The 25,785-nt window shown below is 52.9% G+C and overlaps 6 protein-coding genes across 6 annotated transcripts; 1 reads left to right on the top strand and 5 right to left on the bottom strand.

The window, feature by feature from the left end:
* Nucleotides 1-7,398: 7,398 nt before the first annotated feature.
* On the bottom strand, nucleotides 7,399-8,707 carry BO97DRAFT_402207 (uncharacterized protein). The gene is given in 3 exon segments (XM_025694442.1): nucleotides 7,399-8,134; nucleotides 8,147-8,553; nucleotides 8,639-8,707. 2 exon segments carry the CDS (start codon nucleotides 8,246-8,248, stop codon nucleotides 7,871-7,873), a joined length of 366 nt encoding a protein of 121 aa, XP_025556851.1. The 5' UTR covers nucleotides 8,249-8,553; nucleotides 8,639-8,707; the 3' UTR covers nucleotides 7,399-7,870.
* A 2,961-nt stretch (nucleotides 8,708-11,668) lies between these two features.
* Nucleotides 11,669-12,411, top strand: BO97DRAFT_334695 (uncharacterized protein; the record flags this gene model as incomplete). The annotated part of the gene is made up of 2 exons (XM_025691406.1): nucleotides 11,669-11,839; nucleotides 11,914-12,411. 2 exons carry the CDS (start codon nucleotides 11,669-11,671, stop codon nucleotides 12,409-12,411), a joined length of 669 nt encoding a protein of 222 aa, XP_025556850.1.
* A 934-nt stretch (nucleotides 12,412-13,345) lies between these two features.
* Nucleotides 13,346-17,980, bottom strand: BO97DRAFT_467180 (mRNA-binding protein RRP12; the record flags this gene model as incomplete). Its single annotated transcript, XM_025699629.1, has 4 exons — nucleotides 17,857-17,980; nucleotides 15,843-17,753; nucleotides 13,910-15,788; nucleotides 13,346-13,407 (listed from the first exon to the last, which is right to left on the bottom strand). Exons 1-4 carry the CDS (start codon nucleotides 17,917-17,919, stop codon nucleotides 13,346-13,348), a joined length of 3,915 nt encoding a protein of 1,304 aa, XP_025556849.1. The 5' UTR covers nucleotides 17,920-17,980.
* Nucleotides 17,981-18,326: 346 nt separating this feature from the next.
* On the bottom strand, nucleotides 18,327-19,732 carry BO97DRAFT_402203 (U6 snRNA-associated Sm-like protein LSm1). The gene is made up of 4 exons (XM_025694441.1): nucleotides 19,434-19,732; nucleotides 19,284-19,352; nucleotides 19,058-19,173; nucleotides 18,327-18,961 (listed from the first exon to the last, which is right to left on the bottom strand). Exons 1-4 carry the CDS (start codon nucleotides 19,600-19,602, stop codon nucleotides 18,788-18,790), a joined length of 528 nt encoding a protein of 175 aa, XP_025556848.1. The 5' UTR covers nucleotides 19,603-19,732; the 3' UTR covers nucleotides 18,327-18,787.
* Nucleotides 19,733-20,306: 574 nt separating this feature from the next.
* BO97DRAFT_402202 (uncharacterized protein) lies at nucleotides 20,307-21,659 on the bottom strand. The gene has a single exon (XM_025694440.1). The coding sequence runs from the start codon at nucleotides 21,160-21,162 to the stop codon at nucleotides 20,527-20,529; it is 636 nt and encodes a 211-aa protein (XP_025556847.1). The 5' UTR covers nucleotides 21,163-21,659; the 3' UTR covers nucleotides 20,307-20,526.
* An 828-nt stretch (nucleotides 21,660-22,487) lies between these two features.
* BO97DRAFT_12370 (DNA-binding protein creA) lies at nucleotides 22,488-24,188 on the bottom strand. Its single transcript, XM_025689989.1, has one exon. The coding sequence runs from the start codon at nucleotides 24,036-24,038 to the stop codon at nucleotides 22,743-22,745; it is 1,296 nt and encodes a 431-aa protein (XP_025556846.1). The 5' UTR covers nucleotides 24,039-24,188; the 3' UTR covers nucleotides 22,488-22,742.
* Nucleotides 24,189-25,785: the final 1,597 nt, after the last annotated feature.

Below are 25,785 nucleotides of genomic sequence, written 5' to 3'. Positions count from 1 at the left end.
GTGGTCGCGCAAACTAGACCCAACCACCTTGAGTCGAAACGCGACGGGATCCCGAGACGATTTCACACAAGATCGAACCCACCTCGCGAAGACGGGAGGACGTGATGGGCAGATGCGGAATGGGCCGGGGCGCTGTCAGGCTCGAAGAATAAGCGGGATATGCAAGCGCTAAAGTGCTTGCAACAATGGATCGAGTCAGAATTGCAGCTGGATCGCTGAGGGTGTTTGGGGGTTGAAGCGCGGGTGGGAAGGTTTACACAAGAACACGGCAAGGTAAAAAGGATCGAACGGCAGCACTGAACACCTGGGATGATGAAGCCAAATGACACAAGCAAGGGATGGTGGAGAAAATTGGCGGGAAGGGGGGTCGAGAAGAGGATTGAGGAATCAGGGGAATAAAACAAAGGTGGGTTTAATTGGCAGGGAGGGGGGGAGGGCGAGCCAAAAACAAAACGGAAAAGGAGGAGAAAGAGAGAAGAAGAGAAGAGGGAGAGAGAGAGGAAGAAGAAGAAGAAGAGGAAGAGGAAGAGGGAAGGTCGAGGGGCTGGTGGTAGAGAGCGAGAAATGCCAAGAGACGCTAGTGGTTGTGCAGCTCTGGAGCAGTCAGCGAAACCCAAGGAAAGCACGGAAAACTGAGATGGCGGTCGTCCGGCGCCAAGCCAAAGACAGGCAGCTCGACCTCCAGGAACGGCCTAGTGGGTGGAGACAAATCTGGAGTCGTGTCCGCGGGTATTTACAGTTAATATTTTCCGGGCGCCGAACTTCAGGTTGAGACTGGGGGGGGGGGGTTGCATTCGACCCAGCAGCAGCTACAGCAGCAGCAGCAGCATGCAGAAAGGACGGCACAGTAGGTAGTTAGTCACCATGGTTGATACTGTTCGTTTTACAGTACTTTGTGCTTATGTATGTGCTCGCGTACAACCGAGATAAAATATCTTGATGCCTGAGGCCGCAAGGCAAGAGCTTCACAGATACTCTACACCATTACAGATCACAACTCACAATTACTTTTGTAGCCTGTAGATTTAACTACGACGCATTCACAGCTCATTGCTTGTGAGAAGCTAGCGAGCTACTCCCGATGACGGCTGAACTCTATACTAAGAATTGTATCACCAACGGCAACGAAAAAAGGAAAGGCTTAGTGTCAGAGGATGGCAGGCGGGGCGAATGTGATAGTGACTTATCTAGCAGTTGAACAACTGAGCAACTAGGGCTCTGAGTACTTAGGAAGTTAGACCAGGAGCAGATTCAGCAAAGTCACTGGACTAAATAGGCTCAATGTAACTGCTTTCATTAGACTAACCGTATAAGATAATAAGAGGGAACGGGGGTGGATTGTGCATGGGGACGGGCGGAGTCAGTGGGAGAAAATTTAGTGGGTATGGAGTCGAACCGCCCCGAAACAGGGCAGTGTTTGACGAGGATGCAAGCGCCGGAGCCAAAAATGCAGCTCCAGGGATGAGGAGTGGGAGGTCTAGCACGAACCCCCGGCTGTGACTCGCCGAAAGACTGCAGGTGGACCATGGGCTGCTGGACCCACTCGACCTCACTTCCCCGTGCCACTGGGTGGGATTTCTTGGGAATAAAGAAATACCTATTTTACCTACTTAGTAAAAAGTCAAAAAGGAAAAAAGGAAAAGAAAATAGAACACTGCATTATTATCAACGGAACGCTGCCCATAATTTCTGCCCGCGTTTGGTGGTGGGGCGGCAACCGACCTACGGGCACTCTGCGGGCATGACTGGCGTATGGCCATAACCGCATAAGCTCAACCACCTAAGCTCCCGGGCAGCCTAGTCAGGCATGAGGCGTTACTCCGCACTCGGACCACCTGCAAAACCCAAATGCTGCAGTTGTCTGTAGCCCGCCCGGCCCCAATGACCCAAGTCCCAAGTGCCATCAGCCCTCAAAGGGTTACGACGGACAATACATGCACTTGCACACACTCACTTACCTTGCGGTCCAATCTTCAACCACGCTTTCTCCATCCCGTCCCCCATGGCTCGACCCGAGTACTCCGTACTCCGGCAACGATGATCGGTCTATCATCCAATCTGTTGGCAAGTCAAATCGTCGAACCGTCCAACCGTCCTCATCTCCCCCCCATTGTTCCCCTCCTTCCTCGTCCCTCTTTCCCAGCTGTCAGACCTAGAGGGCCAGCCACTGTTAGTCTATCTTTGACTGCATAAGTCCCGCTTATGCTCAGCCGTCTGACAGATTGGCAAAGTCCGTATTGACTTGCAGCTGTCTGCATGGGGAGGCGTCACTTTCAGGAGGCGAATATGGACGCTGTACCAAGGTAAGAAAGTGGCATCTGTAGGGGTGTGGTACGGACATCATCTACTTCGTACGAGTAGAATGGATTGTCTCCCGTCCCCAGGCTTTGACTCGGTTTGGTTCCCTTGCCCCTTCCGTCATGGCCTGCTAAGAGGCTTTCAGCCGCTGGGGACTGCAAGCAACGCAACGGGCTTAGCTAAGCGCCGGGATCCCTCCCACATGAGGCATGAGTACGGTAACTTAGGTAAGTAAGTATGGATGCCTGCGGCACCAGCCATGGATTCCTAACGGATTCCCTTCGAGTGGGCCTTACCCGATGCTGATCCGTCGGCTTTTCTGTTGATGTCGATGATCTTGATACATCACCTGGGTGGGCCGATCCTTTTTTCTGCTTTGCGCTTTTCGCTTTTTACCCCCCTTCCGTCCTCTTTTCTCCCCCTCTTCTTTTCCGTTTTCTACCCTTTTCTCTTTCCGGACGAGTTCCCATTTTAGTTATTCTCTCACTTTGGGAAAATAACATCTGGCCCTTTCTTCCCTGATGACTTCACCACCCATCTTTTCCCATCTCAGTACGCAAAAAGCCACCTAGCACGGCACCTTTCATGACTGGGCACCGATTCCTGACCTAGGCACTCACACCTTGGCTTTGGGACTTTTGTTTGTTGTTCAACTCACCGCAGGGTCTTTTCCTTAGTATCTTCCCCCACCATAATTACAGTTCCAGCTCAGTCAAACTCGGGGCCACCCACCCGGCAAAGTAATTGTCTGGATCTACCTAACTTCCTACGGTATGGTCCGGATTTCTAGACCTGGACAGTGGACAGTGGACAAGGACACACCAACAACGCCCCCTTCGTGACCATTACGTTAGGCCCCTTTTACCGGATCCGAGTAATCGCCCTTTGATCTAGTGGTCGGCACGCACCCTAATCGAATTATTTCCATGATCGATCCCGGCCCAAAGATCGCGAACTCCATTGCCAACACGACAAAAAAAAAAATATCGGTATTGTATCTGAGACGAGACATCTGCGGGGTGATACGGGAGCGTGAATCTCAAACGGATCGAATTTTCCAAGCCATCTGCTGGAACCGGTAGCATGTCAGACAATCCATGATTGATTTTGTTTTTGGGCTGGTTGACAGATCCCGTAGTCTAGTGGAGGGGCTGAGAGACGGAGCGGAGCATGCGTGCCCTCGCCCTGGGCTGCTTCTGTTTCCCTCACGCATCCGTGCTTCACTGCTTCCTGCCCTGAATCAGTACTGTAGTCTACCCGACCGACCGGAAGCTGCCAGCCAGACCAGAAGAATCCACCCACCACCCCATTCCGTTCATTTTTCTTTTCTCTTCAGTCCTCATACTTCGTCTTCTTGCGTGGCCAGCCCACATACTGTTACGGGTTAGTTGCCGCCCAGCAATGTATCTCTCAAACACGAGAACAGGTGCATACATTGCATCGGCGATCGGTCGGTATGTGGGTTACTTAAGGGACAAAGGGGACAGAAGATCGTAAGAAAAAGTACGAGTACATAGTAGGTAAGTTCCTTTCGTACCTCTTCAAGATTGATCCTATCTTATCCTTATCGTGCAGATTTCTGATAATCTTGGAATGTAAACAATTTCGGGATTGCGGTGTGCACAGAGCTCAGAGTATGAAGACGGGACGGGCTATATATAACGTGACCCAGTGCCATCAGCCCCATCATCGCAGACTCGCAGTAGGTTCCCCTGGCGATTGACAGCTTGACCCAGATCGCCAGCGGCAAGACAACTCCCATATACGATACTCTGAAACTGGAGACCGGCTTTGTTTTCTAGATGCAATTATCACCACTGCTCCTGCATGGTACATACGGAGGAGACAACCCTACTGCACCCTACACTCGGCAACAACAGCCTGGCACTGTCAGCCTGGGCCCACGCCGGGCGGGCAGCCAAGCAGTCATCCAACCCACAATTCCATCCCGCCAAACAATAACAACCTGAATCAACAATAAACCCAGATCAATAGGAGTGGCCTTCACTTCCTATTCCCCAGCCTACACGATAGACAGATAGGCAGATAGTTATAAAGAAGAGAATACCCCAAAGCACCACGCCCTGCAGTGTCAGTCCCACAAGTGCGACCACCAAGAACAGAAGGCTGATCCGGTGATAGCCACAATCCACACAGCAAGGTAGGTATCTCGCCAGCGTGCAGACCCGGGGGTGTGTCTGTGTCTGTGTCTGTGTCTGTGTCTGCGTCTGTGTTATGTGTGCATGCATGAGGAAGGAGCCTGTGTAGCCAGCGCACACAGGGGAAACCAGGCTGTTAGTTATCCATTATGATCACACAGCAGCTACTAAATGCCTACATATATAATTAACAGCATTAACCTTAGTTAATATCTTAAGCTAATTAGCTAGTCCGCCGGTAGATAAATACAGTAGAGAGAAACACCACCGAACATCGGGAAAGCAACCAAACTCAAACTAACGACACATAGATTACCCGTGTCTCAATTTCAATAGAGCGGGCGCGGGCGGGCGGACGGGCCTTTGTTTTGTTTTGTTTTCTTTTTCTGTGTATATATTTGTTTTAGCTTTCTGGTTGCCCCTAATCCGCATGTCTGGGTTCCAAGTTCTGGTGCTAAGCAACTAACTACCGGTAGGGATTATAGTAAGGGATCAAGGTTACACAGCATCATGCAACCCACCCTGTAGTCTGTTTGTGTCTGTCTGTCTGTCTGTGAGGTAACCTTGTCTAATATAGTATCTTACTAAGTCAGACCTCGATAATATACACAACACAGAAAGTGATTTTGTGGCTCCGCTGCACGCTAAACAACCGGTAGGGAAGGGAGCGAGCAGGCAATGTCTCACAAACTCGTGATGGAAGACCAAAAAAGAAAAGTGGGCGTGTCTCGCGCGCGTCATCCACACCCACACCGGGGCCGGCCGAAGGAAAAGGTGGAGGTGAAGGAAGGAGGGGGGGGGGGGCTGTTGGCGCGGCCGGAGTCCCGAGTGCTCCCCTTCTTTTCTTCCATCTCGGATTCTTCGAGGAAGAGCCGAGCTAGGAGATTTCCTGAGACTTAACTACCGCCCGGTTATTTATCTTGTTTCTCTAGGACTGCATAATAACTAACCGTGATAGCAAACTGACTTATCTATTCAGATATAATATTCACTTGCTCCCCTGTACGTTCGTGCATTCGGTAGGAAAAAGTGTGTGGTGGCCTAAGGCAGCGACCGAGCAGCCAGCAGCATCTCCACTGCCGAGGGAAAATTCCCGTTGAGGCAACGGGGTCGTTCCTCCGTAGTTTCCATTTAGACCGGGCCGGATAATTAATACCCTATGTTGAAGTTCGCTTCGCTTAGTTACATACTCCGTAAGGCGTTGCCCACCTGTCCTTCGAGGAATGCTGCAAAATAGCGGCGATGTGATTGGCTTGGCTTCATGGGGATGCGTCTATGCAGTGCATAAGCTTTGATAAGCATGATAACCAATTCTGCACAACTACTGGGCATTGTTAGGCAGCTTCTGGGCTGAAACATGTTGTGGAGATGGATGGCTGGGTTCAGTTGTCCAGATTGTTATCTCGAATTGTTGGCAGAAGATCTGATCTAAAGTGTTTGAGATGGTTTCTCAGGAGGAGATTCGCGAATGGTACGAAGTAATGTAGTCAATCAGCTTTGCTATATCCGAGTACCTGCCTCGGGGTCCGCGATTGATCAGTGTCAGAGCCCAGAGACTCTAATACGCTTGCTAGCTAGTTATCTGTACTGCCTGTCAAGTTAGAGCAGTGTGTTCTGCAAATTCTGTCCGTGTGGAAGAAGACAGATCCACACATTCGTTTGCGCGAGCTCTTCTGCTGATCATCTAACTCATAGAGGCTCATCACGAGCTTCAAGTAAAGTGTAATCACTAGACCGATGCTGTCAATCAGATATCTAGGCTCTAGCATTGAGTAAAGCATCAGACCATCAACCGTATACCATGTTATCCTTCCAGGAACAAGCGGCCTCGAGAGCAATACGAAGCTCCTGATCCCGAATTCAATTTGCTTTATCATAGCACGGCGTTCGCTCGTCATGAACAGAAAGGACTCAGCAAAAAGCCTGCAAACCTGTACAAAAGAGCTGCTCACCGAAATGTGGCCTCAACCTATACGGAGTAATCCTATCCGATACCTACTTTATCTTCATGAGTATCGGTAGTACTCAGGAACGCAGCGATAGCAAAAATGAAGCAGCTTCTCCTCGCTACCTACCATAACTTCAGATACATATGCGAGTTGGTATAGAAAAGGTAAACCCAGCAAAGAATCAGAGTGCTTTGAGTACCATAGAACTACCTATTCCCGGTAACCGAAGGGAGCCGGCCACAAGTAGGAATAGGCATGGTGGACGAAATCAGTTCTGCTTTGAATAGTGAAAGTGTATAGCAAGATGGAATGATGGGCGTTCGGGGTTAGGGGTGAAGTCCGTTTGGTTTGGCTTGTTTGTGAAGTCCAACCTGTGTTGGGGATGGCATTGAGATTCTTTGGGGTCAGGGTTGCTGAGACGAAAGGGGGGTTACGACACTGTCATGAAGTCCGGGTTATCCTCTATCTCTCTCACTCTTTCAGACTATCACCAGGGTACTATCGGAGAGGTCGTCTGGAGGTGGTCTGAGTATGAATGTTGCTCGAGCCGAGTACAGCTTGAGCCACAGATCCGCATTGCAGATCTCTTCGGTCTGGTTGGATTGCAGATGTTTTGAAAGCGCCGATGGTGATAGAGCGACAGAGCTGGACGGGCCGTAGTATTGTATGGATGGCTTGCCGATGCTGAGGTTTGGAGAGTCTGACTGAATGTGACGGGGAAGAGAATAGACCTGAGATGGTGAGGATGTACACCATTAAGCTGATCATCGAAGATAGAACACAGGCTTCAATATGTGCATCGCGTTCATATACATGTCCGAACACAAAAGAGTATCTCGAACTGCGAATCCTAACCTGCAAGCCACATATCAAGTAGAATCCATCTCCACAGAGATATCACAGGTAGACCACCATCACATTCAACGAGCAGCTATACGACGGGAAACCCGACATACAGTACACATTCAATCAAAGACCCCGAGAAACATCTCCCCAAGGCCGCGCACCGAACCTGGTTCAAATATACCCCATTAAAGTATGCCATCACGTACCTCTAACACCACCCCGCAGCCCCCCTCTCAACCCAAGCAAGCGCAAACAAAAAGCCCATCAAACCCGGCAGCCCCAGCATCCGCGTCGCGCACAACATACCTTGATGCACTCGACGCGAGTCTCACAACCTGACTCAGTCGACATGCCGCAAACCCAGGTCCAGGTATCGAATCACGAGAGGCTCGTCGAGTTATTTTCTCTCAAGTTCACCAAGCGAAGCCATCCCATCATCACTACAGGCCCCATGGTGACCGATCGACTCGGAATCCTGAACACCGATGACGCCGATGCTCCGGCTGCGCTGCGCTGCCTTAGGACACGGGGATGACATCATCTGCAGATGGCCGCCAATTAAAAACAAAGGAAAGGAAGATGATGAGTTGGTGGGCAGGAACTGGGTCTTGGTTTGTGTTATCGAGAGTAGAGCCACAAGGGAGTTATACACATTCCATCTTGAGGTTTGATGGGTTTGTTTTTCAGGATGCGGAGGGAGTCGAGGTGGTCTTGATCGGTAGGTTCCTGCGCGTTACTTCTCCTTGCAGGAAGATCATTTGGATGAGGATTATAGGCATGCGGGCTTTGGGTCTGGGTTTGTTGTCTGCCTGGATGCTGGGTTTGATGCTGGGTTTGATGCTGGGTTTGATGCTGGGTTTGATGCTGGGTTTGATGCTGGGTTTGATGCTGGGTCTGATTGTTCTGGATCATGGTGATGGATCTTAGGACCCCGGATCGCGGGTATGGATGGAGCTCGAGCTCTGTGATATCGCGAGTACCATAGTGGAAGGACATGTGAATACTCTTAGGAAACTCCAGATGGATTCTGGGCATGCATCGATGCTATTATGGTCATATTCAGCGAGACTACATTCGTACGAAGTAGGGCACGATAACTTATTAGTGAACCAAGGAAAGCCTAAGACAAACCGATATTGAATCATGCGAAAACTCTACCAGATCAGATAACAGCTGGTAGAATCGGATTATATCAAAGTTTGTCACGGATGATGCCGAGTACATAAAGAGTCAGGACAATGCACAAGGACATCAAGACGACCAAAGTCATGACCCAGAGCGAAGAATGGAAGTCAAGTCCCCTACCGGTAGTAAGCACCAGCGCTTCAAGCAGCACTATTGATTGCTGCGCCGACAGGAGAATATCTCTTCGACCACAAGACTCACTCATTGACCACAATCCCCCATGTCCCTCCCGCAGAACAACCCGTCACACAAGATATGCGCCGTGGTTCCAAACCCGACCGCTCGAAGGGAAGGGAGGGAGGGACTAGCACAATTCCCCCGCAAGCTTCACATGCATGGGCTGGGACGTTGATCTTGGTAGTTGTTCTCGATCAGGTTCTAGGAAGCAATCTATCGGCCGGGTATGACAAACACAGTCATGATGGCCGGGCCCCTTGTTGCGGGCCTGGGTTTCACGGGTGTACACCGAACATCATCTTGTGTCACTGGGCATGGATGCCACGCAAACAGCAAACGGATCGACCTCTTTCTTCTTTCCCCTCCCCCCTTGGCCAAGCAGGATAGTTTTCGCAGCCTAACGTCTGGGCATGGTAGCCAAGACTCGGTTCGATCTCCTGGCGGGTTTGGATGGACCAACGGGATAGGTTTGCCCAGACCGTGATGAGCAGTGAAACTGTACGACTGCCCCCTCTCTCGGAAAATCACGAGTGCCCAGGGTCCAAGACCCGGACAAGGCAAGACGGTGGTGGATAGGCCATGATCCTTTTTTCCTGCATTTTCCTGCTGAGAATGTGCTTCCGAGAGGGTTGCGCGATCGAGGTCGGCGATTGCTTGTGGTCCCAAGGTGAGTGTGAGATTTGTGAAGACCCTGATTGCTGTTATAGGACCGAGGATAAGTAAGAGCGATTGCGGTGGACGGGATTGGAAGACGATCCCCGATAAAGACAGTAATAACTAATCACTGTAGGACAGACGCGGCGCGAGAAAATAAGAGTTGGTGGACCGCCACCAGGTGTCGGCGTTACCTAATTTATTGACGATCGACCAGCTGGACACGACCCCCTCCAAGTCGGCAATCCGGCTAGAAGTTGTTCAGTACCATACAGTAAGGGAGGGGAGTCAGTATACTAGGAGACTGCCAATGCTCGGCGGTGTTATTGGTTTGTTGGTTTGTGCATTTCCACGGATCCAGCAGAGAGTCTGGGGGAATCTGTGGCATCCGGGACGTCATGCTGAAATTTGTTTGAATCCAAAATATCTCCGCTTGTCCCGTGGCATGGCATGGCATTATATCTCATCTCATCTCATCGCATCGCATTCCATCTCACACAACCAGGCTGCAGGCGGTCGGGAGGTAAAAAAGCGCCGGGGCTCCGGCATTGAATTCCATGGGGCTGATCAGGTCAGGTTGGCCGATAGAGAATAAAGAGGGGAGGGGGGGCGCGGTTCAGCACAATTGGTTTGCCAACTTGCCAAGGCCAACCGACCATCTCCGAATGCGGAAGAAGTCAGCCCTGACTGGCTCTGGCTGGTCTCGCTTTTCCCCCCGTAGAGCCTTGGCGGGCTTGGCAGCCCATCCTAGTCCGGCATTATAATTGGAGCCTGGAGGGAATTATCTTCTGCCAAGAGGAATAACTCAAGACAAAACACAAATGAATCTAGTTGAGCTGTTGAAGGATCAATAATATCATCCTTTCTTCTCCATGGCTTCGTGTTCTGGACCCTGTGGTGTCCTTCGCGTCTTCCTCTCTCCTCCTCCTCCTCTCCCTCTCCCTCTCCCCCCCTATCCATCTCCATTCCTCTCCCTCTTTCCACTTCCTTGTCCTCTGCTTCTCTCTTACCTCCTCCTCCTCCTCCTCCTCCTTCCTCCTCCCTCTTCTCCATCTTCCTGACACTCTCCGCGCTGCCCGCATCCGGCTGAATTGCGATCCGGTCTTTGAAAACACTCCCTCCCCCCCCCACCCTATCCCCAATCTTCCTCCCTCTGGCTCCCATCTACTTTCTCTCTCTCTCTCTCTACCTGAGAAAGCCAAAACACCACGCAATGCTTTTGGCCGTAACACACTTTTGACGTTGCCCATGCCAAGGGCTCGGCAGCTGGGCGTCTTGGCAACGAAAAAAACGAGAAGTTGCTTTCAACCCAGAAACTCCCTCCCTCCCTCCCTTTCCGCTGTTCGCTCCTGGGAAATCCGACATGCCCATCTTTTCTTGTCTTTTCTTGGGAGGTTCCGCTCTGTAACTTCTTCGTCCATGGCAGTCGCATTATAAGTCGACCTCTTCTTCCTCTTCCTCTTTCCGCTCTCCTCCTCCTCCCTCTCTCTCTTTTTCCTCCCTCTCCCTGCTTGTTGTAACGGCGTGTACTTCCTGTATTCTGCCAGATATCCAAAAGAACCTCAACTCCCCCTCCCTCAGTTCCTCTTCTCCCTCTCCTATCCCCCCCACTCCTGCTCCAACCCCTCCTCCGTCTCTCCTCTACTTCTCTCATTCCGCCTTAAACCAAAACTGATAGATAAGCCTACTCAGTCTTGCTGGCTCTCTCTTCTATCACACAAATCATATCAGAAGAGCAAGAGATAGAGAGAGAGAGAACAAAGGAAGCACAAAAAGGTCCCCTTATCCTATTTCCCCCCCTTGCGCTGGAAGCCATGCGGTGAACTCATCCCTGCTGTTCTGTGTATGCCTTTGTACCACCTTGTGTTGCTGCCGCGGCATTTCTGAGGGGGTCTTCCCAACCTCGATTTGCGCCCTTGTTTACTGTCAACCAACTGGTACCTAACAACCTGACCTGCTGTTCACCCTTCCTTTCCCTTCCCTTTCCCTTTTACTCCACCCACCATGAGGCCGCCAGAAATGTCCCATTCTGCTGCCCACCATCAGGGTGACAACCCACTCATCACCGCCTATTTCCCGGACTCTATCCCGGCCGCTCCTCCTGCCGCACATATTACTCCGGATTCGCCTCCATTGTCGCCCTCCCAGCGTCATCTCCACGGAGTGGAGAGCTCCCCTCCATCCGATCGGGACTCTGGGTACGATACGCTCCACCCGCAGCCTTCAGACTCCCATACGCAACATCATCACCACCACCCTTCCCGGCGACGGAGTGTCCCCAGCCCGCACCCAGGGTCCGTGGACACCGGGTACCCTTCCTCTGCGGAACCCATCATGAGGCCCGACACGGCCGTCGCGGCGCCGTATCTCGAGAACGGCTCTTTGGTAACCCGGGCTTCGATGACGAGCGAGGCGGTGCGCAAAGAAGGGCGTGGCCGGGGCAGTTGGACCGATCATTCCTCGTATATGTCCGGCGACAACCACTTGAACGGCGCCACCCGGGTGCATAAACGAGCGATCGTGGAGGACATCACCCCCGAGGAGGAAGAGCCCGATGCACTCCTGATGTTGGTACGTCGCCGTGTTCTCTGATGACTTGCTGCGTCGTTGCGCAAGCCTTGGCTGACCGCTTTTCCCTCGCATAGTTCCGACTCTCCATCCCCGTCCCCATCTTCTCCTTCGTCGCATCCCTGTATACCATCTTCGGCCTTCTCTTCGTTCTCCTCGTGTCGCCGCTCCGCCTCTGTTCTTGCATCCGATACCTGCGAAACACCTCTTTCCGTGCCCAGTTATGCGGCCTGTTAGTACCCCAGTTGCACATCCACGAGCGGTTGGTGTATCTGCGACGGTCCTCAAAGCGGTCGGCGTCGACTCAACAGATCTACGATCCGGAGGCATCCTCCCTGGACGAGCCGTTAGAATCGTACACCATCGGCGGACTGATCTCTGTCCTGTTACTGTCGCCTTTATTTTCCATTGCCATTCTGCTGCCCGCCTGGATCGCGGCATTCTTCTGGATATTTTCCATGGTGATGGGCAACCCCGACGGTACGGAGCGTAAAGACGACGGTCGGGCCGCCGTCCTCGGAGTCAGCAGATGGTGGCATTTATGGCTCGGCAAAGCCCGGAAGTCGTCTTCCTAAGGTTTCGAGGGGGACTTCGTAGATTGCCTTCTTTTCTTCTTTTCTTTTTTTTTTTTATTCTTTTCTCTTTTCTCTCTGTTCTATCAAGCGTCATCTCGTCTTGACTGTTTCTTTCGATGCATGCATGATACCAACGTTTTGGGATATGTGGAATGATTGATTATTTTGTGGAGGGAGTGTCAGGCGCTATTTGGGGTCTTAGGTCTTATAGGGTTAGTTTCTCTTCATCGACACGCATACATTTTACCTAGCCAGCCAATCACTGCTGGTGAGGGTGATCAATTCATTTGTGTTCGTTCACCACATGGAAGTAGAAAATGATTTCAAGTTATATTAATCGGCAGGAGTTGCGTCAAACTCTGTTGTGACTGAAAGCCCCCAGAGGTGGGTGCCGTGGCCGTGGCCGTCTGCTTTATAATTGCTTTTTGTTTGATTGTTTGTCCCGATGAACTTTAACCCGTTGTTGCACCACAAAACAATCTGGCAGTGGAAGGCTTCACCGCCCACTGCAAACACAAACATAATCCACCGGGAGCACCCACCTATAACTAAACCGAGATTCTCGTTAACATATCATCATCCTAAGTTCTTCTTGACTAGGTCAGAGATCCGTACATTCAGATGAAATAAGCTAGATTGATCTGTCCCTCCTCAGACCGGCGATCAGATCTGACGTGGGGCACCACCCACCCACCACCCGCCACTATCTAGAAAGTTATACCCACTCACGCCGCCAGCTGTATAACCAAACCGCGCGCGCGCGCGCGAGAGAGAGAGAGAGAGAGAGAGAGAGAGACAGCATTATAGGTAGGTAGGTAGGTGGATGGATGGATGGATGGATGGATGGCTCCGGGTTTGATCAGGGATGGCTATCGCTGGGTATTCCCTGTCCTTTACTCCCTACATAGATAGATAGGTAATATCTCGAAGCGATCTATACCTCGGATTGATCAATATGGAAAGAAATCCAGATTGGGAGCCATATACACGATAGGACTATAACACATACATCACAGTACAGCAAATAGATGAATAAAAGGTAAGGGTATATAAGATACCTGCGCATAAGAAAAACAAGAACTCAAAGGAAAGACAAGGGCAAGGGCAATATCAAAAAGAGACATTTTGAATCATTGGCCTAGACACAATCTGTCACAATGACTCCGATCTCACGGGAACAACCCCTCCCAAAAAAAAAAAGAAATGGAACATGCTTTTGTTTGATGATGAACTTGTTATGTGGTGTTGTAAATGCATATCAGAATATAGATAGGATAATCAATAAGCAATCATTTCATCAAAGGTCCTGATTCATATCGGACTTTTTTCCCCCTCTAGTTCCACCCCCGTCTTCATCTTCTGTTCCCACGGAAGCCACCTCCGCCTCGACCGCCACCACCACCACCACCGCCGCGGAAGCCACCGCCGCGACCACCACCACCACCACCACCACCACCACCACCACCACCACCGCGGAAGCCACCACCGCGACCACCACCGCGGAAGCCACCGCCGCGACCACCATCACCACCGCGGAAGCCACCGCCGCGCCCACCAGATCTACCACCGCGACCATCCCGACGCTTCTCAATGCGGCCACCGCCGCTGGGGCCGTGTGATTTGGGGACACCGAGACCGCGGCGGCCGGGACCGGGCCGCGAGCTGGTCGCGGCAGCCACGGCAGCCGTGTCATCCTCGTCGAGGTCCATTTCGTCGCCACCATCAGACTTCTTCTTGAAAGACTGCGCCATCCTGAGCTTGCCGCGTTGGCCGCGGCGGACGGCGTCGGGTCCGCTGACGGCCTGGACGTAGGCGTTGATGCCGCTGTCGCCGCCGTTGTTGGTGTTGTCGTCCAGGGCGGTCGAGACGTCCCCGTCGTTGTCGTCACCCAGGAGGAGACGGCCATCGGGGCCGAACTTGGCGTTGCGCTTCTTGCGAGAGCCGGGGCCCGTGTTGAGGAAGCGCACGCTGGGTTTCGTGGTGGAGATGCTGGCCAGGGCGTCGGGCGCCAGCAAATCAAGCGGGTTGTCCTCGGGGGACTGCTCGCGGATGTACTGCTCGCTCTGCTTGGATTTGCGGCTGTTGTTGTTGTTGCCGCCGCGGCGACCACGCGCGTGCGTGCCGCCTTCCTCGTCGACATCGATCTCACTGGCGTCGTCGTCCGAGTCCGAGAAGTCCGAGTCGTACACGGCCTTGTCGAAGGCGTTGCTGTAGGTGCGGCCACCCTTGCCGTTATCCGCTCCACCGGCAGCGCCACCGTTGTCCTCCTCGTCCTCGTCCTCGTCGCCTTGCTCACCTTCCTTTCTCTTCTTCTTGCGGCGCTCGCGCAGCTTCCGGATGTTGACCACCAGCTTGCGGTCGGCCTCGCCGACGAGCTCCTCGATGGGAGCGGCGCCGAAGCGGCGAATCAGGCGGTCAAGGATGCCCTTGACCTTGCTGCGGAGGCGGCCCTTGTGTTCCTTGCTCCAGACCATGAGGTTGGGAACCAGGTTGCTCAGACGCGCACGGAGATCCTCATCAGGGAGGACCACAACCGCGACCTTGACGAATCCGAGGACGGACCGGACGATCTCGCGGTTGTTGCTGGTGAGGAAGAGCTCCACGGTCTGTACGAGATCGGTGCTCACGGCGGCTTGGAGCTGAGTGTGGAAGTCGAAGAACAGGCGGGAAAGAGCCGTGACAGACGCGGCAACCATGTGTGGCGAGCTACCGGCCAGACCAGCAGAAACCATGGTGAAGAACTCCTCAATGGTGGCCGGAGCATCGGGAGCGTTGTCGGGCATGTGAGGCACAAGGGAGTTGCGGATCACGGTGCCGGGGGGGTTACGTTCGGAGTCAATGGTCCTCTTTGCGAGGTGAACGAGCAGGTCGAAGGATGCAGTTCGAGTTTTCTCGTTGCTCTCTTTGCAGCCCAGGACCACCTCGGAGAGGACGGCGGGAATGAAGTGCAAGTCAGAAGTCGGCAGGTAGGTGATGAGCTCGTGGACAGCCAACATGCGGTCGCGGCGCGCAGACGAAGGGGTCTTGTCGGCAGAAGACAAGATAAGAGTCTGGAGCTCAGCACTCCGTTCTTGAAGCGCGGCCTGACCACCATCGGTCGTAGCCAGACGAGGGATGAGCTTGTAAGCCTTCTTGATTAGCTGCTGGTCTCCGGTCTGTCCGTTGAGGATGGCTGCAGCCATGGCGAACAAGCTGGCAAAGCTGGAACGGGGCAGGTAGATGGACATAGCAATCACTAGGTCGATCAGCGTGTGCGAGGTAGGGGGCATCTTGTTGCCAGAGCTGGCCTGCTGGTTGCCTTGCTTGGCTTCTTCCTGCTCAGAAACCACAGAGGATTCGAGCATAGAAGCGACACGCTCGAACGTCTCGTTGAGCTCCTACAAAGTTGTCAGTAACATAGTCGAAATCCGATCGAGACGCGATTATCCTACCTTCTCAGGCGTAATGCTCAGGTAAGCGTTAATGCACTGAAGAATGAAACCTCTATAGTGGGGAAGAGTCTGGCTGTACACGTTAAACAAAACTGCCAACAAGTTGCTGGCGAACCCGGCCAAATGAGCAATGTTCTTGGCAGCCGCTTCCTTGGTGATTCTGCGCTGCAGAATCAAGTCATCGCCCTCCTCTTCGAGGGAGAGAATAGCCTGGTTAGACTCCACCAGGTTCTGCAGACCGCGACAGATATCGACGCGCAGTTCCGTTTGCTTGTAAAGAACGTTGGACAGCAGCTCTGCGAAGCTCTGGTCGAACGACTCGATCAGATCCAGAGGAAGCTCACAGTAACCCGGAAGGATGGCCCAAGTTTGCTGGACAAGGGTCTCGAAGATCTTCACCTCCACATCCTTCTCAGCGGAGCTGTAAGCCATGACCTTCTGGTAAAGAGCTTCACTCAGAGGAACGAATTCGGAGCGGAAGTGGGCGAGGTTAGTGTTGGTGACGTTGTCGCGAAGGACGGGGAGGAACCAGACACGACCGGGTTGACCGGGCTTCTGGACGATGATGTTCAAAGGCAGGATCTCGAGAACCGCAGCAGGACCCATGGCCTCGATAGCACTGCCCAGGACATTGTCCGCCTCCTTCTTTCCGTGGAAAGACTCGTTGCTACGGAGCTCGCCAATCGTCTTGACAATGTCATCAAGGAAGGGGCTCGAGCGCCACTTGAAGCTGTCGAACATGGCGGCGCAAACGTTGAACACTTCCGCCCAGGCGGCCTGATACTTCACAGAAAGAAGATCCATAGCGGCCTTAGCCAGCTTCTCGAGCGTCTTCTCATCGTAAACGGAGGGCTCAATGATAACGTTCTTGGGGATACAGTTGGCAAGGAAAGAGACCAAGCACTCGGATGCGGACACGCGGATGTTGCGCGAGGGAGAAGCGAGGTAGCCGGAGATCATGTTGAACAAGGCAGGGAGCTTCTCGAAGGTATCCTCGGGGCTCGTCTGAGCGGACACATCGTAGCCGCGCGACAAGACAGCAATCCAGGGAGGCAGCAACTGCGAATCGTTCTGTGCGGGTTTGAGATCGGTGATCGCCTCCAAAAGGCGGGGAAGCTTCGAGGACGAGAAGTCGTTGGCCATGCTGGAGAAGATGACCTCGAAGACCTCAAAAGCGCCCATCGTAATATACTCGTTGGTCGACCGGGAGGCGTTCATCAAGAGCTCGCACAGCGGCTCGATCTTCTTGCTCGGCCAGCCGCCCGAAGCGACGGCAATCGTCTTGACGAGTTGCAGGGAGTGGATGACCAGCGGGTCGTGGCTGTCCCGGTTCTGGGGGTCGTTGCGACCGCGCTTCGACTTTGCGGCCGCCGCGATGCTATCGCCCAGGGTGCGCATGGCAGTCTCTGCACACATGTCGGCAGCCGGGTGATCCAGAGAGGGGCTGGGCGGGGGATTCTTGAGAACCTTGATCAAAGCATCCTGAGCACGCCTCCGGACCTTGGGGCGGTGATCGACCGACAGGCTCAACAGGCCAGCCATGGCCCGACGAGGACTGATCTGAGTGTGGGGGAGTTGCCAGGCCGCGACATCTTGGGCAACGAGGAGCGACTCCAGACAGCCGATCGACGGACGGAGGAGGGGGGCTTCGACTTCGGGCAAGGAGAGAGCAGGCGCAAGACTGGTCAGGATGTGGGAGAACTTGGCGCGAAGGATCGAAGCGGGGACGTATGCGGTGGTGATGTCGAGTAGATACACGACGGAAGTAGCGAGGTCCTTGTTAACAATGCCTTGGGTAGCGGAGATGGACTGGCCCAGTAGCGCCAACAGCGCGGCAAAGTAAGCTGTGGAAGAGAAATCGGCCTTCTGATCGCGGAGTGTGTCTTCGACTGCGGAAAGCACCACGGCCGTCTAGGAAGAATAGTTGTTAACAGCGTTGTCGCGGGGGAGAGGGGGGGGATTGAAGTATCTCCAGATTGTGAAGCGGAGAGACGAGAATTTGACGGGGACTTACATGTTGCTGATTCTGCAGCTTGGGAGACTTGATCTTCTCCAGCTTCTCCGCCAGGGTCGCCATGGTGAAACGATCGACCGACAGGCAGTTGAGAAGACGGTCAGAGGATCTGGTTGGATTGGAGAGAGAGGGAGGGTTGAAAGAAGTCGGTGGATGCGGAGATTTTTTTTGTGGTCCGGCGGGATCTTTGGAAAGGTGAAAAAAAGGTACGGGCGATTTCTTGGCGCCGTTTATCGATAGAGCGCGATAACAAATTCCCAGCGGAGAGGAGAGCGACCAGGTCGGTCTTCTTGTACCAATGATGACCTTTTCTATAGCAGTGTTGAGTCTCGGTATCTCCATTGATCACATAGATCGCGTCTACAGTCCTGACCTGTCGTCGTAGCCACCGCCACAATCCGTTCTACAATTCGAGCAAATAGATGTCAAAATGGCAAGAGAAAAGGAAAAGGAAAAGAAAATGAGATTTGATAGAAGTTATAATAAGACATGAGACTCGTCAAAACATGACCATCATCCACGCTGGTCGACCGGAATCAGAGAACGATAAAACTCTGCTCTCGTCCGGTCTAGTCCGCACATCGTCCACCATTCAGCCATATAATCCTCGAATTCATGGAAATCTCGCTCGATTGGAGCACCACTAGTTCTCATAGCCCTTCGCAGAGCCACCGCCACTTCTGCTTTTATTACAGTTCCAGGTTACATCGCCGTCGATATCTGAGATCGACGACCAGCGACCTGGCTCCTGCGACGGTCCCTGGAGGGCAACCGGGGTCTCGATAGACCACAAGCTTACCGGTGACTGAGCCTCCGTTCCGCCCTTTCGAATTGAACCTATGCCTCTGCTCTCATGTCTAGCGGTGGCCATCATGGCGAACGCAGACCGTTACCCGGTGGAACGCGATGGAATGGTAGGGCCTGCGGCATTCTAGAACAAGATCTCCCCGCTGTGCTCCGGCTCGAATCCCAGGGTTTGTAACTTGCCGTGGCGCTTCTTGTCATTAGATTTGCGCTTGGTCTCCTCTTGCTTCTTGAGTTCAAAGACTTCCTGGAACGACGCTCGTTGGAGGTGAGGGGGCACGTCGTCTTCCTTGTCCAGGTCCTGCGGCGATCGACCCCTAATTAGCTATCACATCCAGAAAAGAGAAACATCCACCCGAGCAGAAAACAAAGCATAGAGCATGGAAGAGCGCCGTACAATTTCCCCAAGGAGCAACACATTCTCGCCGCGGACAAGGAATATCCCGCGCGGGATATCAGCATAAAGATTTCCGGAGTAGAGTCGCTCGATAGTATCTTGCAGCACGAGGTTTGCTGCAAAAAAAGAGAAATTCAAAACGCCGTTAGATCATCCCATATGCAACGAGCAAGTTCATCCCGGGCCAATTGCTGCCCCAAAGAGAACATCAGAGGGGCGGGCATACCGAACTGATCCCAACTTCTCAACACACCAATCAATTTCCGACCGTCACGCAAGACCAAAACAAGTTTCTCTGCCCGATTGTCAGTTCCCTGTACACCAACGCCCCCACCCGCTCCAATGCGAGTCACCGCGCGGAAGCGCAATCACATACTATCGGTCAAGTCCAACAGCTGAGCGGCGGTGGTGAACATCTGCGGCGGCAACTGCGGGGGCCCATGCGTCATGGGTCCGAGGGTGTTGTTGTTCTGCGGAGGGAAGCCCTGCGGCGCATTGCCTTGAGGGGCGCCGGCGGGGGGTTCGTTGATCGAGAGGCGTTCCATGATTTGGGTTTTTCTCTGAAATGATATGAGGGAGGGGTGGGGGTGGAGCGATGGGGGTGGAATCTGGGTAGATATTTGTCGATGAGGGCCGTCGATTGCGCGGGGGACTCGACTTCGGGGATCTGGGCGCGATTTGGGAGTCAATTTTCGTTGTAAAAAAAACTCAGAGAATCGGGCTATGAAGCTCTCATTCTGCGCGAGAATAGCTATATCTAGTGTCGGGGCCGTTGGGGTGGGTTGGAGAGCATGCGGCGCCGTATCGGCGAAGTTGTTGGTGCGAGCGGAACGGAGATGTTTGCTCTGTTTGTTCCTGATGCAGTCGTCATTCCATCCTGAAGTATACAGGTATCGAGCTTGGCCAATACATCGTCGCATTAATTCAGCACATTTAGCAAAGAACTCAGACGCCACTGTCTACTCGGCAGTAAGAAAGTCAAGTTCATACAGACTCAAGAGCATGAGCGGGCTCTTCCTGCCCTGTATGTGGCCAGCCTGCGTCGTCGATTCACATTCGTTCGAGCAATAGCAGTAAGTACATGCACCTACATCATAGGCGATCCATGTCAGATGTTTGCGCACGACGTGACAACTTATTCGCATTTGGACATTGCTGACTACTGCCAAGAGCCCAGATTGCGTAGGTCAAGTCCAGTGGCATTCTGCCCTACAAAGGATACACCGTGACTAATCAGCATTTCGTTCAGCCTTCAATGAACTGTCCGAAAACCCCTTGTATCGAAAGACCACAAGGCACAGCAAATAAAATATGACGGAGATAGCCAAGAAAGAGTATGGATGAAAGGCCGACAAGAAAAGCAATAACCGTGTAGACCTGCCAAGAAGATCACATAAAAAGAGAAGACCATGATCATGTTTTCGCCAGTCAGTCGCATTATCAACCAACCCACTGCTCCGCATCGAAATTCAAACCACACTAACCCCTCGATGCTGGTCCCGCATTCGTTCTTCTCGTCGTCGACTATACGGCGCGCAGTAGGGCTCGTCCGACGAGCCGATATTTGCCCGGACCGAGTCGTGCGACTGATGGTAAGCCGGACTCGATGGCGGCGGCGGCAGCTGCATGACTTTGAACTGGTCGACGCTGATGATGCGCAGTCCGTAGAGGTACTGCATCAGCTCGAAGTCGGGTCGGCTGCCGGCGAGGGACTGGCCCTGCTGATAGTGGGCCGTATCCACGTGGTCGAGCATGGCGTCCCAGGCTCCCAGCTCAGCGGTGTCGTGGAACCTTTCCCCGGGGCACAAGGGGCAGCGGACCGTCGGGGGAGGGGCATGAGTGCGAAAGTGACTGAGGAGGTGCGTTCGCCAGTCTTGCGCATTGTCGAAAGCGGTGTGGCAGTCGAGGATGTGGAACAGGCAGCTGTAGAGGTAGTGGTGACCTCCTCCAAGGTCATCGCGAGCCGGCACAACGAGAGCCCCTGTCCCGTCATCTTCTAAGAGCGCATGGCCAGCGATGTCCGATGCCCATCTCGTGTTAAGCGACATGTCGGAGGACGCCGAGCAAGATGCGGTATCATTTAATAAGGACGGAACGGCCGACATAATTGCTGGAGTACGTCTCGTTCGTTCTCAACGGAAGGCACTTTCGGTCCTTATTTCCGGTGCTTTGAAGCACGAATATGAGAGTAGGATCTGGATGGCCTAGCAAGCAGGAACAGGGCCTCTTCAGCGGCCACCGACTCTGCGCGCGTGAAACGCTCCGGAACGGAACGCTGGAGATGCTATCCTATTCTGATAGAAGAGGTCGACAAACAGTCCTGTGTTCGCCACATGTTTGTTAAGTCTTTTCTTGGACAAGGACAAGAGCGCAAAGAACACGCAGTCTGTCAGGTTGGAACGCGGCCATATAGTTGGCGGCGCGCGGTCGCCCAAGGCGGGGTTACGACCGAAGTGAAGCGCACACCTTCAGATTGGGAAGCAAAGAGGAGTAAGGGAGAAAGGAAATCTTCTTGACGCATTTTACCTTCAAGCAGTGTTCTTCTTTACATCACACCCAACATAGTTCGTAGCAGCCGACGGAGGTTATCGCATGATTCAACATCTTGAACATAGGCAGTAAGTAGACTTGTCGCTCCTTTCGGCAAGTGAGAGCGGGGGTGAAGGAGGAAGTCGGACAAGTCAGTGAGACGACCGATTGGCCTGAGCCTCCCGGGCTCTACTATGAACAATCACAAACAAGTCAATAGTTAGACCAAGCTTGTTTTGCTTATTCTTGTCAGGGCCACGGGGCAGTGGGCTCCGGTGCATGTTTGATTGAGGATGCCGGTGAAGAGAATGGATTGCATCACTCACTATCTGGGTGATAACTTGATACGTTTTCCTGCTCATCCCGGGCCCGAGCGCATACCTTATCTCCGACTTGAACCCCCCTCTTCCTGAACCAGGCACATGCTCCGTTCACGGTCCGTAGTATACAGTACTATATTATACCTTGATTTTAACCTCACCTGAACCGGGATCATGCGGTCGGCAGGAGCAGCCGTCATGGGCCAGACCTCTCATCTAGGCCAATCCGTCAGAGCCTGTATCGCACTAGCACGAAGCCTACCGAAGTACACAGAAACACACTAAGTGGGCCGGAAATAATGGTTCCAATTAAGGCTGATGTATAGTGTATATTCCCTCTCGTCCTGCTCGAGGTCTATAGTAACAATAGCAAATGAAGAAGAAAGATAAGAAGCCATGTCTAGAGACACCACAGAAGTAAAGCAATCGGAAACAAGAATAAGAATGGTAGTCGGGGTTCTTCGTCCTTCCAGACAGAAGGTCCCGTGTTATGTTTCGAGATAGGAGATGGAGATGTTCCGAGAGGAGGAGGGAATGTGATCAAGAGATCAGACAGTGGAGAAAAAGAATCAGGGGGAACAAAAACGATTCACAAGATATCCCATCCATCTATTGGTAGTGACGCCTCGCAAAGAGTACAAAGAAAGGTAAAAGAGCCATGAATCCAGAACAATAAAAAGAGAAATAGAAAGAAAAGCCACCCAACCAACTGACACCGATGATGCCCATGAACCGTTGTAAATGCACAAGTCTATTCGGTCGTAGCACGCATGAAGATATAATGCTTTTTTGGAATCCCATTTTACAAACCCAAATGATCGACGCAGGGGTCGATTCTAGAAGGCACGTTCGGCCAGATCACCGCCGGCAACCGAGTTAGCGGTGGACGAGGTGACCGAGGAAAACCCACTGCCAGGATTCAACATATCCTGGACTGCCACTTTCGGTACCTGGGGAACAGGAAGCTTGCGCTGTGTTCCATCGGGTTTGGACATGATATCGGTGATGCTCGGGCCATGACTTTGGCTAGGGCTATAGTAGCTGGGCCCCTCGGGCTGCGGCTCCATCGGAGCCAGAGCAGGGGTGTGATGTAGCGACAAGTGACGGATCGATGGAAGGTGCAAATCGCTGGCTCCCAGGGGTCTCAACCGCGGAGAGTGAGCGGGAGTAGCCAAAGGCGTGTGATCGGGGGTAGGTGAGAGAGAATCATGCGAGAAGGTGGGCGAAGAGGGGGCGGTCGAGTTGGGCGAGTTGGGTCTGGAACGCTTGACACGATGCGAATAACTGTCGTCTTCTTCGTGCGAGTGCGAGCGACTCATGTTGTGCGTGATTGCGTAAGCCGAAAGCGACGGTAGGCGACCGCTTCCGTGGTGGCGGGAGCTGCTGAATAGGTGGTGGTTACGGGGCCCCGCGTGGAAACTGAAGTGATCGTCGCGCTCCACCTGAGAGGCGGCCGTAGCGAGGAGGTTGATATCCATGCCGGATGATGCCCGCTCGGTGTTGCGGGCATAGGGCCCCAAGTTAGAGCGCATGTGGTTGGCATAGTTGGAGAAAGAGTGAGGGGGGGAAATGTCGGGAGAGCCAACTTGCGACACGGGCGCAGAGCGAGTCATGGGCTTGCTGGGAGGGGGCATCAGGGCCCCTGCACTGTTGGGCATCGCATTGTCCTGGCCAGCTGCGGCAGCGGCAGCCGCAGCCAGGTGCTGAGCCTTGTTGCTGCGCCTCGAGTTCGGGTTGTTGTGAATGCGCGAGTGGCGTGTGAGTTCGTCGGAGCGACTGAATCGCTTAGTGCAGCCAGGGAACTGACACGCATGGGGCTTCTCACCCGTGTGGGTGCGGATATGTCTCGTCTGGTGCTCCAGACGGTGGAAGGCGCGATCACAGAGAGGACACTTATAAGGCCGGGGGAGATCTTGGCGCACTTCTTCGGTCGCAGGACGGCTACCCTTCATCAGAGGGGGAAGAAGACTCACGGACGAAGCCATCGTCGAGGTTGATTGAGCGCTGGACGGAGTGGAAGGGCCCTTGGAGCTATCCACAGGAGTGGCGGGAGAGGACGGAGCAGACTCAGTCGCGCTGCTCTGAGGATTGAGCAGGTTGGAAAAATCCACTGAAGAGGCCGGTGGCGGCATGTGAAACTTGTCTTTGATACCGGAGAGAGTAGTGAGAAGTAGGACTGGAGCCGGGATTTGAAGCCGCGTGCGACAGGGATGAGGAGCCGAGGCGATAGGCCGTATGTCGCGACCAGGGGGGGGGGGGGGGGGTTATAGAGCTTATATCGGCGAGTCGATCACCACCCGCTAGTATAAACCACCTAGGCCTAGCGTTGCCAAGAAAAGCAGAGGAGGGAAGGTCGCAAGGAATGATCCAGTCCTTGTGACGCGACAGGGCGCGAAGTAGGTAGAAAATTGATAAGCGTGAGCTGATCCGACTCAAGACAGTTCTGGACGGTGTGATCGTCTTTCAATGGCAGGGATGCGGAATGTGGTGGTGATGGGGTTGAGGAGTGCTGGTGGATGACTATGATGATAGATAGTATGGTGGCAGATCGGAATCGGAAATGGACCCCGGAGATTGGGAATAGCGAACCGAGAGAGGCGAAGTTGAATGATAAGTCTCAAAGAAGAGGGGAAAGAGACAGAAATCTGGAGAAAGGGATCTGGGGAGGAGGTGATATAAGAAAGGAGAATCGGGAGAGTAGGAAGGAGGAATGGAGGGGAAGAAGAAAGAAACGGAGCTCGGGGGAGGGGAGGAGGGAAGGGAGAGTCGTAGAGGGGTGGGTTTATCGGAATCGGAGGACAAGAAGGGGAAAAAAAAATGGCGAAGTGGAATAAAAAGAAAATGGTTAGAGTAAAAAAAAAAAAAAGTACATTGTGTGGGGATAAATATCGGGGGGGCAAAAAAAGCAGGCTCTGGAGACAATGGATGAAAAGGGAAATAAGAACGTGCTCTCCCACCAAACCTGATCGGCTGCTGTCCTCAAAGGGAATTCAACCGGTCACTCTACCAACCTGATGGGACAGAGATACACCTGTTTGACTTTGCTTTTTCTTTTGCATATCGGGCGAATAGCATTTCAACACAATGGACTTACTGACCGTCTCACTGCCATGAGCAATGTTCTTCAGTATTCGTCTATCGTACTCCAGCAGTAAACTAGCCCTCCAGACTCCCATATGTTGCCTATTTCGGGGATTCTGCCGTCTGGTTTTCGGACCACGCACGGTGTGTTAGAGAAAAGAAATCCCACTATGACCAACTGGGAAGGGAAACACTCAGAACAGGAAAGGGTACGAAAAGAGTAAGAAAAAAAGAATATATAAAAAAAAGGAGAGAAAAAGAGTGTGGGGCGGACTAGAGTCGATTAGAGATTACGGAGTAGAAACTGGAACTGCAGAAGTGGCTGTGTGGCCTGGAGAAGTGCGTGCCCGGTTGAACGGTTGGTAAGAGGTAAGGTAAGCACCTTTTCGTATGGTAATGCTCTCACTACTTACACGGCGGGCAATCTGGCACTCTTCCCTTCTCCCTGCTACGTAAAACCGGCTATCGCGGATGACCCTCCAGACTCTGGGGATGGATGAGAGAGTCCACGATAAGATAGACATTGTTGTTGTTATTGTTGGTAAAGGGGAAAAACGAGCCCCCATCATCCACACTCCACCCCCTTCCTCTTCCTTCCTCTTCTCCTGTTTCTCCCCCACACCTCCATTCATACGGGTAACAATAGACTCTGGTGATGATCAAAGGAAGATCGATTACGTGATTGTGTCCCGCAAGTCGGATAATGCACACAGAGCTACCCAGCTATTCAAGCAATCTTTTCCCATGTGATAGCTACACACTATTAACCTGAAAAAAGGTGGGTGTGCATCTCCCCCC

The sequence above is a fragment of the Aspergillus homomorphus genome, assembly GCF_003184865.1.
Source record: "Aspergillus homomorphus CBS 101889 unplaced genomic scaffold BO97scaffold_1, whole genome shotgun sequence".
Lineage (NCBI taxonomy): Eukaryota > Fungi > Ascomycota > Eurotiomycetes > Eurotiales > Aspergillaceae > Aspergillus > Aspergillus homomorphus.
Note: the sequence above shows the minus strand (reverse complement) of the source record. Positions and strands in the feature narration are given on the sequence as shown.